Source organism: Mustela erminea, chromosome 14 (genome assembly GCF_009829155.1).
Source record: "Mustela erminea isolate mMusErm1 chromosome 14, mMusErm1.Pri, whole genome shotgun sequence".
Classification (NCBI taxonomy): domain Eukaryota; kingdom Metazoa; phylum Chordata; class Mammalia; order Carnivora; family Mustelidae; genus Mustela; species Mustela erminea.
Genome location: NC_045627.1, coordinates 16,666,324 through 16,685,903, shown reverse-complemented (window position 1 = coordinate 16,685,903; position 19,580 = coordinate 16,666,324). Strand labels below are relative to the sequence as shown.

General features: G+C 42.3%; 1 protein-coding gene across 1 annotated transcript; it reads left to right on the top strand.

Annotated features, from left to right (window-relative positions):
* The first annotated feature begins 3,017 nt into the window (after positions 1-3,017).
* Positions 3,018-10,248, top strand: IFIT2 (interferon induced protein with tetratricopeptide repeats 2). The gene is made up of 2 exons (XM_032313972.1): positions 3,018-3,217; positions 8,026-10,248. The coding sequence occupies exons 1-2, from the start codon at positions 3,213-3,215 to the stop codon at positions 9,428-9,430; spliced, it is 1,410 nt and encodes a 469-aa protein (XP_032169863.1). The 5' UTR covers positions 3,018-3,212; the 3' UTR covers positions 9,431-10,248.
* The last annotated feature ends 9,332 nt before the right edge of the window (positions 10,249-19,580 follow it).

The following is a 19,580-nucleotide window of genomic DNA, read 5'->3' as shown; positions in this document are numbered from 1 at the left end:
GTCAACAGTCGGAGAGAGAGGTGGAAAAGCTCCTGTTGCTAATTCAAAGAGAACCAGAAGTCCATACACATGCAGAGATGCACTTCCACACGTTTCCTCTGCTGTCTCTTGTGTCTTTATGTGACCTTTTTCATCTCTCTTTTACTCACCAATGCTTCCATGATCATCAACTTTTAAAACTCTTTATTCTCAGAATCAGACACTGACAAATATTTGAGGCATTCTTCGAAGGCATTGCTCCATTGAATAACTTTTCCATCGAAGGCTATTATCACCAAAGGTTCTGGGGCGCCTGGGTGGCTCAGTGGGTTGAGCCTCTGCCTTTGGCTCGGGTCATGATCCCAGTATCCTGGGATCGAGCCCCGCATCGGGCTCTCTTCTCAGCGGGGAACCTGCTTCCCCCTCTCTCTCTGCCTGCCTCTCTGCCTACTTGTGACCTCTCTCTCTCTGTCAAATAAATAAATAAAATCTTAAAAAAAAAAAAAAAAGGTTCTGTGTGAGCACAGGAGTCTCTGGGGCCCAGAAGGTGAACACAAACCCCAGCTCATGGCAGAGATGTGGGAACACAAGAATTAATGTCACAAAAAGCCTCCCAGGGGATGGGGCCAGGGATATGGAGAATGATGGCAAGGTTCTCATCAGAGAGCAGAATCTTGGTCTCCCAAATGTCTATCCAGCAGAGGCTGGTCATTTCTACTGACTTGTGATCTTTGAACTTCCTCCATGTTTCCTTTCTTCAGTTGGGATGTTTCCTTTGATTCTCGTGCCCCATCTGGTCCTGTAGGAGTTATCTAATCTTATCTAGTCTTTTAGGTTTTTTTCTCACCAGACCATAGGAAGTCACACCCTGTCCATAGAAGGGAACCGGGGATCTCTGAGAGTTCCCTGAGCATCGCTGGGAAAGATGGTTGCCTTGATTCTGGGTGGACTCTGTTGGGAAAGTCCTGAGTACGTTCTGTGTTTAGGAAGAAGGGCACATTATGGATGTTTAGGGTATGAAGAGTCCTCTAGCCAGTGTGAATAGTAGTGAACTAACCACCAACCCTTCTAGGCAGACAAAGCTTACGTCAGACATTCTCTACAGAGACAGAGAACAAAAGAGAGGACCATTTTCTCCCCGTAAATTTCAAGAAAAACCTATAGGGTTTTGTTTTATGGAATTAAAATTTTTACTTACAGACAAAATATTATGTGGTTCTCAGACTTGATAGCATGTATTAGGATTATTTGAGAAGTTTCCTAACACAGAGATTCCTTGGCCCCACTCCTAGAATTTGTGATGCATTTGATGGAGGATGGAACCTGACAATTTGCATTTGTGGCAGGTCCCCAGGTGGACCTGAAATTTCTTGGGGCTGATGGCAGCATGGGCCTAGTGCCTTCTACCACTTTGTAGTTGATGATAACCACAAAGTAGACACATACATAGTTGTAACAGCCTGAGTAATCAGAACACTCGCGGAGTCAGTTTCACTTTTCTCATCATTGACATATTGCCGGAAAAGAGCTGGTTTTCCTTTCCACTTTCTATTCTGCATTCCCACTGCATCTTCTAACACTAACCAGCTGCCAGAGCAGCTGGGACATTCCTCCCGTGAATGCAGTCCACAAAGGCACTGGCCGTACGGATTTCTGAAGAGTACCACAGTCCCTCCAGGCATTTCAGAACACAGCTAGCACGTGCTTTCCCTGTGCTTCTCCCCACCTGGTACCTTTATAATGAGACTTAAACATTTCTATCCGGTTGTCTTCTTGAATGCAAATTCAAAACATACGACACCAAAAAATCCTACCGTGTTCCTAGTTTCCTTCTGCAGCATTTCTTGTACAACTAACATACATTTTTTTAAAGACTTTATTTTTTTTATTTGAGAGAGAGAGAGACAGACAGAGAGAGAGCATGAGCAAGGGAAGGGGTAGAGTGACAAGCAGATTCCCCCACTGAATGGGGAGCCCAATACAGGGCTCCATCCCAGGACCCTGAGGTCATGACCCAAACTGAATGCAGATGCTTAATGGACCGCGCCACCTAGGCGCCCCTAACATCCATTTCTATAAACATATACTAGAACTTGTAACTCCTGAATGACACCCAAAAGTAAGCGTTTCCAACAGGGATAGGCTCGACTCTGTGTCCCACTCAAAGGGTAGAGAACTGTCAAGAAGCATAGCTCCTCCTTCCACCCCGCCGCTCACAGACACAAACAGACATCCAGAAGGCTCTCTCCAAGACTGAACTAATGTGCCTCAGCTGTACTCAGTGGTCCTGGAGAACAGGCTTCACTCATGCTCTGTGTAATTTCCAGGCACCAAAGATTCCTAGTGCTGTTATCTCTTTTCCTCTTGGGTCCACACACACTGTCATCCCTCTGAGATCAGGGGTATGAATAAGGAAAAAGCAAAGAAAGTACATTTCCTCCATCACAGCAAACCGCTGTGGTTGCAAATTGTGATGTGGGAGTGTGGGACACCAGGGTGAGCCACGGGACTTTAAATGTTGCGGCGCTCGGGGAGGCCCAGAATGTGTACAGGTGTGGGGAGCTGTTTGGCTGGGGCGCCTCGGTGGCTCAGTTGTTAAGCGTCAGCCTTCGCCTTGGGTCATGGTCCCAGGGTCCTGGCATTGAGTCCCACACGGGGCTCCCGGCTCAGCGGGAGGCCCACTTCTCCCTCTCCCACTCCCCCTGCTTATGTTCCCTCCCTCTATCTCTCTCTGTCAAATAAATAAATAAATAAATAAATAAATAAAATCTTAAAAAAAAAAAAAAAAGAGCATCCCTCCCTGGGGTCTGCAGACCACGCTGGTGATAAGAGCAGCAGAACGAGGATGGGTTAACATTGTGGTGGAGGCAGGGTACTTGGTGCTTGTTACCTGTGTCCCTCTCCAAGCTGGGCTCCCTTCATGTCAGCTGATCTAGGCTGTCACTGTGATCACAAAGAGGAAGTTCTGACTCACCACAGGGTGGGGGTTGGGGGTGCTACAGGCAGGGCTCTTACTCAAGATTCATTTCTTCTTAGAGCCCTGCTGATTGTACTTTGCAGTTTCAGTTTCTCTTTCCTAAAGCAAACCGCAGGAAAACACAGCAAAGGAACCAAGAAATGCCCCCATATATAGATCTCCCTAGCATCTCTGGGAGGCAGAGCAGGAAGATCTCTGAAGAGCACAGCAGCCTGAGTGACAGCCTTCCAGAACCGCTGAGAAGCACTCCGCAAACATGAGGTAAATATTCTGCCCTGATCGTGTTGAAAATGTCTAATCAGTCTTGCTGTGGAATGCAAATCCCACACGGCCCTGCTCTGAAAACACAAGTTCCTGACTTGTTTTGCTTTAGTGTCTGTTTGTAGCCTTGCCGTGACTGCTCTGTAGGTCGTGGCTTTGTCTTCCCATTGCCGGCTTGTTTATTTCTGTGATGTTCTGCCCCACACTGTCCAGCTTCCTTAGGGCATCTCTTGTGTCCAGAGGAGGGAGGGAGGAAGAATGGCAGAGGGAGAGATGTTTACCGGTGGGTGCTTCATTTAAAATTGGATCCGGGGCAGGGGGTGGCTCCTGTAGACTGTCCCTTTTGTTTCTTATTTGAAAGGATGAAGCAAGGGGCTTTTACTAAGATTCTTATTTAACAAAGGCTCTGTTTTTAGCAGGTAGGGTTAAAATGTACTCCAGGTAGCAACCCCAGCTCATGCTAAGGTGGATTTTACTTTAAATATGTTCTTTCCACTGGGTGTGGTGAAAAAATAATGAATACTGTTTTTCTGAAAATAAATAAATTATTTTTTAAAAAGTTCATAAAAAATAAATAAATATGTTCTTTCATCTCACATTTGCATCAGGGCTGGTAAAATGTATCCCTTTTTTCAACAGAAATATATTTTATCCATTCTTTTAACAGAAATATATTTTACTCCAAAATGCTACTGATTGGCTAGAGTCCTTCTCTATGAAGTATGAATTGGAGGTGGGGTGCTTGGAGAAAACAGCTCCCACCTCTAAAATGCTCTTACACCCCAGAAACATAAGATTGCCCCGGGAGGAGGCGGGGTAGGAAGGGAAATTTTGTTTTCTCCAGTGTGAGGGTGTGGCCAGGCTAGACGCCTCAGCCTCAGTCCTGGGAGCTCCAACAAGTGGGGAAACCAGCCCTAGCTCTCACTTCCTAGAGAACACATTGCCCTCCTTCTATAAGCTTCCTGATATCTCTTCTTGAAGCGATACATTTTCTGCTACTCTCCATGTCTGCCTGATAAGAAAAAGATCTGATATATTTCCAGATATCTATTTCTAGGGTGACTCAGAATATTTAGAAACCTTGTTCCTATTCCTTGGAACTTTAGTCTTAGAATCTCTCCCTTAATAACACAAACCCACCCAACTCTTTTCTAATTTTCTTTGATCCCTTATCTATAGGCACTGTCACCAGGCATTGGCCCTGTGCTCTAAGACAGTCATTCTCAAATCTGAGCATGCATAAGATCTACCTGGAAGGCTTGCTAAAGACAACCCTCCCCCCCCATTTCAGATTCTAATTTGGTAATTCTTTTTTTTTTTTTTTTTAGATTTTTTTTTTTTTTTTTAGATTTTTTAAAATTTATTTATTTGTAAGAGAGAGAGAGAGTGAGAGCGAGCACAGGCAGACAGAGTGGAAGGCAGAGTCAGAGGGAGAAGCAGGCTCCCTGTGGAGCAAGGAGCCCGATGTGGGACTCGATCCCAGGATGCTGGGATCATGACCTGAGCCGAAGGCAGCTGCTTAACCAACTGAGCCACCCAGGCGTCCCTAATTTGGTAATTCTTAATTGAGGTCCAAGGATGTGCATTTCTAACAGGCTCCTCAGTGATGCCAGTAATACCCTTAGACACAGGCGGCAGCATTAGCTCTGAGCCTGGGGAACGGTGTCACTGTGGCTTTTCTGCGGACAAGAAGCAGGGTAACACACTGCTGTGTGTAAATATTTGGAACTTCTAGAGTCATAAGGTGTATAGGTCTCAGAAGTCTGAGTCCAGGAAGCAAGTGTCTGGAACCAGCTTCTGAATTACTGGTGGAAACAAAAACTCGTAATTACACAGTGAAATTGGATGCTTTTGAACGGCTGCTCAGAGGGATTCTACCTAAGTGTGTCTAGTAAATGCCTCTATCCTACAAATACACAACTGTCTATGTGCTTTATATGCTGGAGATAATTTCAACTGGATTCATTCTCTCTGCTTCTTTTATAAAATGAGGATGTTGCAGGGAGCCTAGGCAGCTCAGTCAGTTAAGTGTCCAACTCCTGATTTTGGCTCAGGTCATGATCTCAGGGTTATGACATTGAGACCCACATTGGGCTCCACACTCTACATGGAGTCTGCTTGAGATTCACTCTCTCTCTCACCCTCTACCACTCCCCCCACTTGCACACTCTCTCAAATAAATCAATAAATCTTTATAAAACATTAAATGAGAAAGTTGATAAAAAGCTTATTGCTAAGCTTATGCAACCTTACTGAGAAGGAAAATAGATCCATTTGGACACAAACTTTTCAAGGGGAGGCTGCTGTCATTACAATGCCAGATATCACGCCAGGCACACTCCTGGGTGCGTGCATGCGTGCACACACACACACACACACAGCCACCACCCATACCACCCCCCATATTGCATCAAGAGGCTCAGACAAATGGTGAGTGCTGTGAAGTTTGTAAAACATGGTGATTCACAGACCTGTACCCCTGGGGATAAAAATACATTATATGTTTATTAATTAATTAATTAATTAATTTTTTAATTTTTTAAAAAGAGGCTCACTGAGACCTGTCTGGGACTTTGAACAGACAGAGGGTCCTTCCCCTGGCAAAAACTCCTACTGGTTTTCTTTCCTCTCTTCTGTTTATTCTACTTGGAGTTAAGTCTCCATCCAATTCAAGTAACAGAAATGAACAGGAAATGATTTAAGGTTCCTGGAATGGCTCACGGGACCCACACACAGGACTAGAGCAACACCAGGCAGGCCAGAACAGGACAATGGAGAGCATCAGGGACCCAGACTCTGCGTCTGCTCCGTGTGCATCTGGGTCACACTCTCTGCTGGCCACACTGCAGACCATGGCCTCTGGGAGCCCTCCAGCACACACGGTGCTCCTCCTAAGTCCAGACACCTGACTCCCCACCCCCTTCCCCCGTACTCAGCTTCCACTTGAGTTTAGGTGCCCAGCTCTGATCTAATCATCAAATTGGTGGGGGGGGGGGGCTAAAAAGTGAAGGCTAAGGGGTAGGAAGAAAGTGGGGGAATATAATCTTCCATTTGGACAAGCATTTCAAACATGGTCTTTGCCACATTACATAACTTTCCACATATCTACTGCTTTTCTATGTCAGAATCCATAATAGAATATCAGCTTCTGATAAAAGGGCTAATTAATATACGCCATGAAAAAATGTTTTGAAGTGAGAAAAACAACACTTCAGGGACTCCAATATGTAGGCAATGCAGAGAAATTATTTGGGGCAGCTAATGATTTTTAACCTTCTCATCTCTAAAGTTATTCAAAATAAGGTTTCTGTGTGGTGAGTTTTCCTTATTTGTTATTTGATTTGATTTGATTTTTAAGAACCAACATTGAAGGGAATGGGAAATCTTCCCAGAAGAGTACCTTAAGGGAAAAAGAGCATTTCCCATAGAAAAGAAGCTAGTGTGAGCCTCCTCCTATAGCTTCAATTCTAACACCTTGCGTGAAAGCAAACCACAGGAGAGGAAAAATAAAATTTGAAAAGATAATTATAGCAACAAAATGCAGAAGTTTTAATACACAATGAGAAATGTTAAAAACAGAAATCACCGGTCTAAGAAATAGCAGTGGGGCGGAGAGGAGAAAAAAAAAAAGATTATATTTTCTTCCAAAATAAAAGTTTAAACCTTGCTAACATATATGATGATAATAAACTTAAGCAGTAGAATAATATAAAAGCAGAGGATATAAGTAAGCATTTAGAATTGTTGAAATATGATTTAAAATATCAAAATGGAAAAGTTCAGATAAAAGGAGAACAGAGAATGCCAAATTAATAAAAGACAAGACAAAACCAATTGGATTAAAAAAAAAAAAAGTTTGGATAACCACAGAAAGTCAGTTAAGGATATATGAAAAGGACAGATTAAGGGGAACTAAGAAACTGAAAATACAGGAGACAAATGTGGTTGAATTTCAGAGGGATAATGAGATTAAAATCAAGCTTTCAAGACAGAAACAGAATAGACAATTCTAAAGCTAAAATTTTCAAACCAGGAAAGCAAATGCTGGGTAAGATGAAGAACAGGAACATAAAGCAATCAAATAGGCTTTCTTCTTAAAAACTGTGTCAAGTCAGGGGTGGCTCAGTCGGTTCAGCATCTGACTGTGGCTCAGGTCATGATCTCCAGGTCCTGGGATGGAGCCCCAGCCCCAAGTCCTTGGGTTCTGCATTCAGCAGGGAGTCTGCTTCTCCCTCTCTCTCCCTCTGCCCCTCCCCTGCCCATGCTGTCTCTATGTCTCTTTCTCATAGAATCTTTAAACCAAAGCGACACAAAGTCAATCCTCCTCTGGAGCTTACTTACATCCTCTGCTTTTATATTATTCTACCGCTTAAGTTTATTATCATCATATATGTTAGCAATGTTTTAAGCTTTTATTTTGGAACAAAATATAATATAATCTGTCCGCCCAGATGTGCTGCGCCTGCACAGGCCCTCACGGCAGACAGCAGAGGGCCAGCCCGACCCTCACAAACCGCCCTGTTCGGGGAAACCTAGCTCCGGGGCCTCCGAATCCCACCCCAACCCTCTCTCTAATCCTTCTGCCCCACCCCCCCCCCATCACCCAACCCCTGCGTCCCTGTGCACTTAACACAGATGCCAAAATATAGAAAGAAATGGAAAGGAAATACTGTTCTTTTCTGGTTGGAGTGAACACCGTCGAGGAGGAGAAGGAGCAGGAAGAGAATTGCACTTACTGCACTTGCTCTGCTGCCCGGGAGAACCCACGCCCTGTCTGACAGCCTGCATCTTTCTGTTTTGCCCTCCAGCGAGAGCACCATGACCGCCCTGGAGAGCTGCTTACCGCAGCTGAAATGCCATTTCAACTGGAACTTGGTGGAGGGAGGAGAGTCGCTGGATGAGTTCGAAGACGAGGTGTGTAATGCCACGGAGTTTCAGAACAACGAGTTCAGAGCGACGGTGTTCAACATCCAGGCCTACATCGAGCACCGCAGAGGCCGCGGCGAGGCGGCGCTGGAGAGCCTGCGGCGGGCGGAGGAGCTGATCCGGCGGGAGCACCCGGAGCAAGCCGACCTCCGGAGTCTGGTCACCTGGGGCAACTTCGCCTGGGTCTCCTACCACCTGGGCAGACACGCAGACGCGCAGATGTATGTAGACAAGGTGAGACGAGTCTGCGCGGAGGCTCGCAGCCCCTACAGAATGGAAAGCCCCGAGCTGGACTTCGAGGAGGGATGGGCCCGGCTGCAGTGTGGAGGGAGGCACAACGAGAGGGCCAAGGTGTGCTTTAAGAAGGCTCTGGAAAAGGAACCCAAGAACCCGGATTTTGCCTCGGGTCTGGCCATCGCCAGCTACCGTCTGGACACCTGGCCGCAGCCTCAGAATCCCGTGGACCCTCTGCGGCGGGCCATCCGGCTGAATCCTGACAACCAGTACGCGAAAGTCCTCTTGGCTCTGAAGCTTCAGAAGATGAAGGAGGAAGAGGAAGCAGACAGGCTCGTGGAGGAGGCGCTGAAGGGAGCCCCGGGGACGACAGATGTGCTCTGCCAAGCAGCAAAGCTGTATCGGAGGAAAGAGGCCCTGGACCAAGCTGCAGAGCTGCTAAGAAAGGCCCTGGAAGGTTCTCCGGACAGCACCATCCTGCATTGGCGAATCGGCTGCCTCTACAGGACCAAAGTCCTCGAGATGCTCCAGGACCCAGGAAGGAATGAGATGAGCGTCCAAAGGGCGAAGTTACAGGAAACCATAGAACAAGCTGTGTATCATTTAAAGAGAGTGGATGAGGCCAATGCAGAGTTCCCCTGTGTCTGCTCCTACCTGGCCTGCCTCTACGCGCAGGCAGGCAAGTATGATGCCGCGGAGCATTACTTCCAGAAAGAATTCAGCAAAGAGCTTTCTCCAGGAGCCAGGCAAGTGCTCCACCTGCGCTACGGCAACTTCCAGCTGTACCAGCTGAAGTGCGAAGACAAGGCCATTCACCATTTCATACAGGGCATGAAAATCAACCAGGAATCAAAGGAGAAAGAAAAGATGAAAAATAAGCTGCAGAAAATTGCCTGTACCAGGCTTTCTAAAAACGGAACTGATTCCGTGGCTTTGCACCTCTTGGCATTTCTTCAGGAGCTGAATGGAGACATGCGGCCAGCAGAGGAAAACTCCGAGAGGTGTTTGGACTCTGGAAGCTTCCTCCATTCAGTATCTTTCACTGAGGAATAAGGAATCAACATATGGTGCTGGTGGAATGATGCAGGGAAGGGAGCAGAAATCCCTCCACCAAGTGGGTATTCATGATATGGGGCAACTTTACAGCAGCATAGGCGTGGACTGAGCTGCTGGCCATGGGTCTGCACCGGGTTTGGGGAGGATACCTGCTGGGTATCACACATGAATTTCTCAGGGAGTTCTGGGACAGGGACTAGATGGGGGGGGGGGTCACAGGGTTTGGTTAGGGGGCTACTTCCCAATTGACCTATTGGGAGTAGTTTGCATTATGATATTCCCTTAGTCATCCTCCCTGTGGTGATGTCTTGGGTTTGTCTCTAGGTTTAGATAAAGCAGCCAGATCCCTCACATCTGTTAACAGTGTGGTCCGTTTTTGCAATGTCTTTCCACCCTTGGAATCATTTTAGATCTTGTGCAGTTTGGTCCTGCAGAGACACTAATGTGTCCATTCAAAGGCGGGGGGACCAAAGCCTCCATAGGGCTGGGTATCTTCTCTCCCTCACTTCTGCTTCCTCCCCAGACAGTCCTCAGTCTATTTGAACTCAGGTTGTATGGACAGTCTAGACTGAGGACTGTCTGGGGAGGCAGGGGTCGCCTGGGGCTGGGGTCAGTGGCAGGATCACAGGTGTCAGGAAAGTGATGTGGAATTGTGTTTTGGGAGTGATGGGAATCTTCTAAAACTTACTGTGGTGATGGTTGCACAGCTCTGTGAAACGCTGAAAGCTACTGAATTGGACCCTTTAAGTGGGTGAACTGCACAGCATATAGATTATATTTCAATGTAACTATTAAAAAATCATAATAGCCAAAAAGCAGATTCAACTGATGAATGGACTCTTGTTCCAAATGAACATAAAGAAAGCCAGCTCTTCTGTTGCCTTCTATTTTTAACCTCTAGGTTTGTTTTCATTGTATCGCACCCTTCTTATTACTAGCATTTAAAATGCTGTTACTGCCTTTATATTCAAAAGACAGGTTGGACAACTCCCGTACCCTATTGTCTGGGTATGTATGGGTATGAAAATCTAGTCCTATATCATTTTATCTTTAAACACTGGTACCAAACAACCATTCATGGGCAAGTTGGCTCCAAAAAAGAGTCCAAATGCAAAAGGAAGTTTGGCGTAGTGTAGAAATCTAAATCTACGTGCTTACAGATTTAAGAGGACTGTGCAGGGGTGCCTGGGTAGCTCGGTTGGTTAAGCCACTGCCTTCGGCTCAGGTCATGATCCTGGAGTCCTGGGATCGAGTCCCACATCGGGCTCCCTGCTCAGCGGGGAGTCTGCTTCTCCCGCTGACATCTCTCCTCTCATTCTCTCTCTCTCTCTCTCTCTCGCTCTCAAATAAATAAATAAAATATTTTTTAAAAAGAACTGTGCATTTCTTAATTTGCAGAATGTTATTTGACCACCATATGCAACTGTTGTGAATACTATATGGATTCATGAGTACTTCTTGAGCCAGGAATTAGAATAAGAAGAGAAGCCAGGAGAGAGGCAGCCAGTACTAATGCACTGGAAAATAATTCTTCATTTGGGCTAAGAGGAAAGCTTTGAGCAGATGGGTAAATTTGCCTTTTCTCTAATCTAACCACTTCTGTTGCGCAGCTCCTCCCTCGACTCCAAACCCGGTGTGTGTCTCTCACATCAGCACCCTCCCAACAGAGAAACTTGCACAATACAACTTCTTTCCTCTCTGAGCGAAGAAGGTGAGACACAGAGATGAATTTCCCCTGGGCTGGATGTTGAGGTTGTGCAACTCCTGCTCTGCCGGGATTAAGAACCAGATTCTGAGCAGCAGAGATGCCATGTCTTCTTTTAAAAATTTACATTTTTTGTGGGTATCTATGAAATGTGGGACTTTGTAAAGCATAAGGACAAAGTCAGGGGCCCCTTTTCCCTCTAAGGGTAGTATTGATACCGACTATAGTACCACAAGAATTTATACCATTTATAAATGTATGTCCCTTTATGACAACAGGATAACAAATTGTGAAAAGAACCAATCAGAATTACAGAATTATCCAAGTTGCAGGTTTCTCTCACTAGATATCATCTCTGGACTCGCAATACCTCATGATACTCCTGTTGTTGGGAAAATCATCCGTCAGTTTTGTTTCGCAAGAGTCTCTGCTTTCTATAGTTTCAAGAATGGAGGGAGCCTTTCTCCTATCTATCTACTTGACCATTCTTTCACCAAATCAACTATGAGAACTATACTCCCTAGGTTTTTATGATTATATACATCATGGGTAGAAGTTTTATAAAAATTAAAAAAAAACCTCTCAGGATAATATCACTCCTTCAGAGACTGAAGCATAAACACATGAATTTCTGAGATAGCCATTAAACAATATTACATGGGTTACTATTCCCATTTTACAGCTGGGAAAACTAAAGGATCGCCTTAGACCTCAAGATCTAAACTGCACTCCAGGGCCTGGCATTCCATATTTGGTGTGGGGCAAAGAAAGGAAATTCAGACTCAGTGATTTGACTCATGCATCATCCCACAGGTAGTAAACTGAACAGGCAAAATTAATCCAGGTCTCGCGTTGCAAATTGTCTCCCACAAGAAAATTTATTGCAAGAGACTACTTTTTACCAAATATTTCTGGATAGTCTTTCACATCACGTGGTCCCAGAAACCCCTGTATCAGAATCTCCTGCAGACTGTATTAAAAATGCAGTTCCTAGGAGCTCTTGGGAGTCAGGCCCAAGACGCAATGCAGGAAGACCCTGAACTCACTTTCTCTCCCAGAATATATATCAAATTACACCTACCAATAGAACAAGTTCCCCTGAAGTACTGAGGACTGACTGAAGAGCTACTGAACAACCAAAGGCAGAGAGAATGACAAGAGAAGAGCAAGAGACATTGGAAGGAAGGGAACCCCGGACCCCCATCCCCATGCTGTTAGCGGCCACGGGGAAAGAGGGACTGAGGGACAGAGAACACATCCCTCTGTCCTGGGGCACAGAAAAAGGCTATGGTTTAAAAGAGAAGCTAACATATGGAAGAGACAAGGCGAGATGGCCCAGGAGCAGAGGAGGTGGGAGAACACTCTGGGGTAGAGGGGCGACCGTTATACAGTTTACAGTTTACCCTCTCACTCCACCTTAAGGCAGAGTCTGGACACCATCGCAGGCAGGTCCAGCTGTCACAGGGAGTTCCTAACCTCAACAAGCCCAGGGTCCACAAGCCCACACCAGCTCTGGTCTCACTGAGACACAGAAAAAATGCCAGAGTTTATAAAAGCCAAAGAACTGTGGGGTTGCTCTCTCCTCCTCCATCTTAAAAGCCCAGAGTGGAACAGGGTCTCGATGCTGTAAGTGGTGGGTCCAGTTTCCACAGAGAGCTTGTAACCTTACCAACCTCTGTATTGCTGGGAGACAGAAAATAAGCCATGGCATATTTTTTTGTTTTGTTTTGTTTTGTTTTTAATTAAAATTTTTTCTTAATTTGTATTTTATCTTACTTTTTTATTTTTTAAAATTTTGTCTTGTCTTATTTTAATTTGTGTTCTTTTTGGTTTGGTTTTGTTCTCATTTATTGTTTTTCTTTTCCCTTTTCTGCTTTTTTCTTTTTTCAATTCTTCTTTTCTTCTTCTACTCTTATTCTTATTCTTATCATTATCATTATTTTCTTTCTGTAGAAAAACCACTATTTTTTTTTCTTCCAAGATTTTATTTAAATTCAGTGTGAAATTCATTAATATACAGGGTAGTATTGGTTTCAGGAGTGGAATTTAGTGATTTATTACTTACATAACAACACCCAGTACTCATCCCAACACATGCTCTCCTTAATACCCATCACCCTTTTAGTGCACCCCCATCCTCCTCCCCTCCAGCAACCCTCAGTTTGTTCTCCATAGTTAAGAGTCTCTTGTGGTTTGCCTCTCTTTCTGTTTTATCTTATTTTATTTTTATTTTTCTTCCCCTATGTTTATCTTAAATCCCACACATGAATGAAATCATATCGTATCTGCCTTTCTCTGACTGACATTTCTAAAAAGCCGTTGTTTTAAGACATATGTAGCATATACAGCTACAGCTCCAGCCAGCCAGCAAAAGCCACCAAGCACACAATCTACAAAGAGGACATTATTGACAAGACTATGCCTTCAAGTTTAGGAGAAGTAGCCATTCCTCCTAATCCACAGACATAAGGTCAAGCAAAATGGGGAGACTGAGGAATATGCTCCAAAAAAGAAAAAAAAAAGAACAACAACAACAATAAGAAAAAACTCAGGTTAAGAACTAGGTAAAACAGGGATAAGAAACATGCTTGATAAAGAATTTTTTATAAATTTTTTTCAATAGCTCTAACATAGGGCTTGAACTCATGACCCTGAAATTGAGGGTCTACTGACTGAGCCAGGTAGGTATACCACCTGATAAAGAATTTAGAGTAATTATTGTGAAGATGCTCACTGGGTTGGAGAAAAGAATGGAAGACCTCAGTGAGACCTTCAATAGAAAGATAGAAAATCTTAAAAAGAACTAGTCAGAGCTGAAGAATACAAGAACTGAAATATAAAACACACCACAGAGCATCAGCCATAGATGAGAGTATGCAGGACAAGGTATCTGCCGTCTAGAACACAGGGTAAAGGAGAGCACACAGGCTGCATGGCAAAACAAAAAAATAATTTAAAAAAATGAGGAAAAATGAAGAGATCTCTCAGACAATATCAAGTAAAGAAATATTCACAATATGGTGATCCCAGAAGAAATAAGAAAGAGAGGTGTGAAGACCCACTTGGAAGAAATAATAGCAGAAAACTTTCCTAACCTAGAGAAGGAAACAGATAGCCAAGTCCAGGAAGCACAGAGATTTCCAAACAAGATGAACCCAAGAAGGTCCATAATACCTAAAATGTCAAAGGATAAAGATAAGAAGAGAATCTTAAAAGCAGCTGGAGAGAAACAAAAAGTTACCTACAGGGGATAACCTATAAGGCTATCAGCTGATATTTCAGCAGCAGTTTTGCAGGTCAGAAGGGAGTGGCATGATATATTCAAAGTGCTGAAGGGAAACACCTATAACCAAGAATACTCTACCCGGCAAGGTTATCATTCAGATTTGAAAGTGAGATAAATAGTTTCCCTGGACAAAAAGATAAAGGAGTTTATCAGCAGGAAACCAGCCTAACAGGAAATGTTAAAGAGACTTCTTTAAGTGGAAAGGAAATGACTGTGATTAGACATAAGAAAATTATGATTAAAAGATGTAAAATATGGGGCACATGGGTGGCTCAGTGGGTTAAATCCTCTGCTTTCAGCTCAGGCCATGATCTCAGGGTCCTGGGACTGAGCCCCACATTGGGCTTTCTGCTCAGCAGGGAGCCTGCTTCCTCATCTCTCTCTCTGCCTGCCTCTCTGCCTACTTGTGATCTCTGTTAAATAAATAAATAAAATCTTAAAAAAAAAGATGTAAAATACGACGATGTATACATAAAACATAGAAAAGGGAAGAAAAAGTGATGAAGAAAAAGTTAAAAGGGCTTTTTTCTTTTTTTTTTCCCCAGAATGTATTTGAACTTAAATGAACATCAAATTAATATAGACAGCTATTTACTTAGGATGTTATATGTGAACTTTATTGTAGCACAAACACAAAACTTATGATAGATACACAAACAAAAAAGAAAAATACAGCCAAACATTACACTATAGAAACTCATCATCCACAAAGAAAGAGCAAGAGAAGAAGGAACAAAGAAAACTTATAAAAACACCCAGAAGACAAATTTTAAAATGGCAGTAAGTACAGACCTATCAATAATTACTTAAATGTAAATGGCCTAGGGGCACCTGGTTAGCTAAGTCAGTACAGTGGGTGACTCAACCTTAGGATCATGAGGTTAAGCCCTATGTTAGGTGTAGAAACTACTTAAATATAAACGGCCTAAATGCTGTCCAAAGACATAGGAGGTAGAGTGGATAAAAAAATAAGACTCACCTATATCACCTATAAGAGACTCACCTCAGACCTAAAAACATACACAGACTGAAAGGGAAGGGATGGAAAAACATTCACCATGCAAATGGAAGAAGGAGGAGGGAAAAAAAAAGGCAAAGTAGCAATACTTATATCAGATAAAACAAACTTTAAAATAAAGACTGTAGGGGTGCCTGGGTGGCTCAGTGGGTTAAATTCTCTGCCTTTGGCTCAGGTCATGATCTCAGGATCCTGAGCCCCACATCAGGCTCTCTGCTCAGCAGGGAGCTTGCTTCCTCCTCTCTCTCTGCCTGCCTCTCTGCCTACTTATGATCTCTATCTGTCAAATAAATAAACAAAATCTTTTAAAAAATAAAATAATGACTGCAAAAGCAAACAAAAAAAGACCCTAACAAGAAAAAGAAGGGCATTACCTAATGATAAAAGGATCAAGTCAACAAAAGGATATAACAATTGTAAATATCTACATACCCACTGGAGCACCTAAATACATAAAGCAAATATGAATGGACATAAAGAGAGAACTGATGGTGATATAATAACATCAGGGGACTTTAACACTCCACTCACATCAAAGGATAAATTGTCCAGACAGAAAATCAATAAGGAAACAATGTCTTTGGATGATAGACATATTATGTCACATGGACATAACAGATATATACATACAGAATATTCCATCCAAAAACAGAAGACACATTCTTTTCAAGTGTACATGGAACATTCTCCAGAATAAATCATATGTAAGGCATTAAACAAGACTTGATCAATTTAAGAGGACTGAAATCATACCATACATTTTTTCCAACCACAATGGTATGAGACTAGAAATCAATCACAAGAAAAAAGCTGGGAAAACCACAAACACATGGAGATTAAACAATATGACACCAAACAACAAATGAGTCAACGAAGAAATCAAAGAAGAAATAAAAGAAATACATGGAGACAAATGATAATGAAAACACAGTCGTCCATAATCTTTGGGGGATAGTAAAAGCAGTTCAAGAGGGAAGTATGTAGAGATATAGGCCTACCTCAAGAAACAAGAAAAAACTCAAATTAAGAATATAACCTTACACCTAAAGGAACTAGAAAAATAAGAACAAAACCCAAAGTAAGTAGAAGAAAGGAAATAATAAAAATCAGAGTGGAAATAAATGACACAAAGACTAAAATGACAATAGAGAAAATCGATAAAATTAAGAGCTGGTTTTTCAAGAACGTAAACAAAATTGACAAACCCTCAGCCAGACCTATCAAAAAGAGAAAGTACCCAAATAAATAAAATAAAAAATGAGAGGGACATCATGACTCACATCACAGAAGTAGAAAGGATTATAAGAGAACACTATGAAAAATTATATGCTAACAAACTGGACAACCTATTAGAAATGGATAAATTCCTAGAAACATACAATCTTCCAAAACTGAACCCAGAATAGAAAATCTAAACAGATCATTTATAAGTAACAAAATTGAATTGGTAATCAGAAAACTACCAATAAGTAAAAGTCCAGGACAGTATGGATTCAGAAGGAAATTTACCAGATATTTAATGAAGAATTAATACTTACTCTCCTCAAACTATTCCAAAAAAATAGAAGAGGAAGTAATGCTTCCAAATATAGTCTATGAGGCCAGCATTATCCTGACACCAAAGCCAGAGAAAGACACCACAAAAAAAAGAACACTGTAGGCTAATATGCCTTATGAACATAGCAGCGAGAATCCTCAACAAAATATTAGCAAAGAGCCTACAACAATACCTTAAAAAGATCACTTTCCATGAGCCAGTGGAAGTTTTTCCAGGGAGGCAAGGATGGCTCATACTCAGAAGTCAATTAACACCACACACCATATCAACAAAATGAAGAATAGAAATATCTGACCATCTCAACAGATGCAGAAAAAGCATTTGCAAGATTCAACATCCATTCATGATAAAAACTCTCAACAGAGTGGGTTTGGAAGGAATATACCTTAACATAGTAAAGGCCATATATGAAAAATCCATAGTTTGCTTACATCATACTTAATGGTGAAAAACTGAGAGCTTTCCCTCCAAGGTCAGGAACAAGACAAGGATGTCTACTCTCACCTCTTTTACTTAACATAATACTGGAAGTCCTAGCCACAGCAATCAGACAAGTAAAAGAAATGAGGCATCCACATTGTTAAGAAGAAGTTAAACTGTCATTGTTTGCAAACGACATGATACAATACATAGAAAATTCTAAAGGCTCTGCAGAAAAACTACTAGAAGTAATCAACAAATTCAGTAAAGTGGCAGGATATGAAATTAATACAGAAATGAATGGAGCTTCCACACCCAAATAACAAAGTAGCAGAAAGGGAAATTAAAAAAAAAATCTAAAATTGCATCAAAAAGAATAAAATACCTAGGAATAAACTTAACCAAAGATGTGAAAGACCAGTACTTTGAAAACTATAAAACACTGATGAAAGAAATTGAAGATGACACCAACAAATGGAAAGACATTCCATGTTCCTGGATTGGAAAAGTTGACATGGTTAAAATGTCCACATTACCCAAAGCAATCTACAAATTCAATGCAAGCCCTATCAAAATATCAACAGCATTTTTTCTTTTTTCTTTTTTTTTTTTTAAGATTTTATTTATTGATAGGGGCGCCTGGGTGGCTCAGTGGGTTAAAGATTTTATTTATTGGGGCACCTGGGTGGCTCAGTGGGTTAAAGCCTCTGCCTTCGGCTCAGGCCATGATCTCAGGGTTCTCGGATTGAGCCTTGCATTGGGCTCTCTGCTCAGCAGGGAGCCTGCTTCCTTCTCTCTCTCTGCCTGTCTCTCTGCCTACTTGTAATCCCTATCTGTTAAAGGAATAAGTAAAATCTTTTAAAAATACATTTTATTTATTTATTTGAGAAAGAAGGAGGGAGGGAGGGAGAGAGAACATGAGCAGGGAGGGGCAGACGCAGAAGCAGACTCCTCACTAAACAGGGAGCCTGGCACTGGGCTCTATCCCAGGCCCCTGGGATGATCACCTGAGCCGAAGGCAGACATTTACCTAACTGAACCACACAGGTGCATCCTCCCACCAAACGGCAGCTTTTGCAAAACTAAAATAAATATTACTAAAATTTGTGGGGAACCACAAGAGACTCCAAAGACCCAAAACAATCCTGAGAAAGAACAAAGTTGGAGGTAGCACAATACCAGATTTCAAGATCTACTATAAATCTCTAGTAATCCAAAGATTGTGGTACTGTCACAAAAATAGACACATAGGCCAATGGAAGAGAAATGAGACCTCAGAAATAAATCCACAATTATATGGTCAATTAATCTATAACAAAGGAAGAAAGAATATTATACAATGGGGAAAAGACAGTTTCTTCAACAAATGATGCTGGGAAAAATGGACGGCTACTTACAAAAAAGTGAAGCTGGACCACCTACTATATACAAAAATGAACTGAAATTGGATTAAAGATCTAAAGGTGAGACCTGAAAACATAAAAACCCTAGAACAGAGCAAAGGCAGTAGTTTATCTGACATCAGCCACAGCAACATCTCCTTGATATGTCTCCTAATACAAGGGAAACAAAAGCAAAAATAAACTCTTGGGACTACATCAAAATTAAGAGTTTTTAACATAGCAAAGGAAACCATCAACAAAACAGAAAGATGACCTACTGAATGAGAGAAGACATTTGCAAATGCTATATCTAATAATGGGTTCATATCCAAAATATATAAAGAACTTACACAACTCAATACTGAAACACCACACAATCCAATTAAAAAATGGTCAGAAGACCTGAACAGGCATTTTCCCAAAGAAGACATACAGATGGCTGACAGATACATGAAAAATACTCAACACCACTAGTCAGGGAAATGCAAATCAAAACCACAATGGGAAATCACCTAATACCGGTTAGAATGGCTAAAATCAAAATGACAAGAAATAACAAGTGTTGGTAAGGATGTAGAAACAAAGGAACCCCTGTGCACCGCCGGTGGGAATGTAAACTGGTACAATCACTGTGGAAAACAGTATGGCATTTCCTCAAAAAATTAAAAGTAAGATAGTATGTGATCTAATAATTCCACTACTGGATATTTACCCAAAGAAAATGAAAACACTGAATCAAAAAGACAAATGCATCCCCGTTCACTGCATCATTATTTAC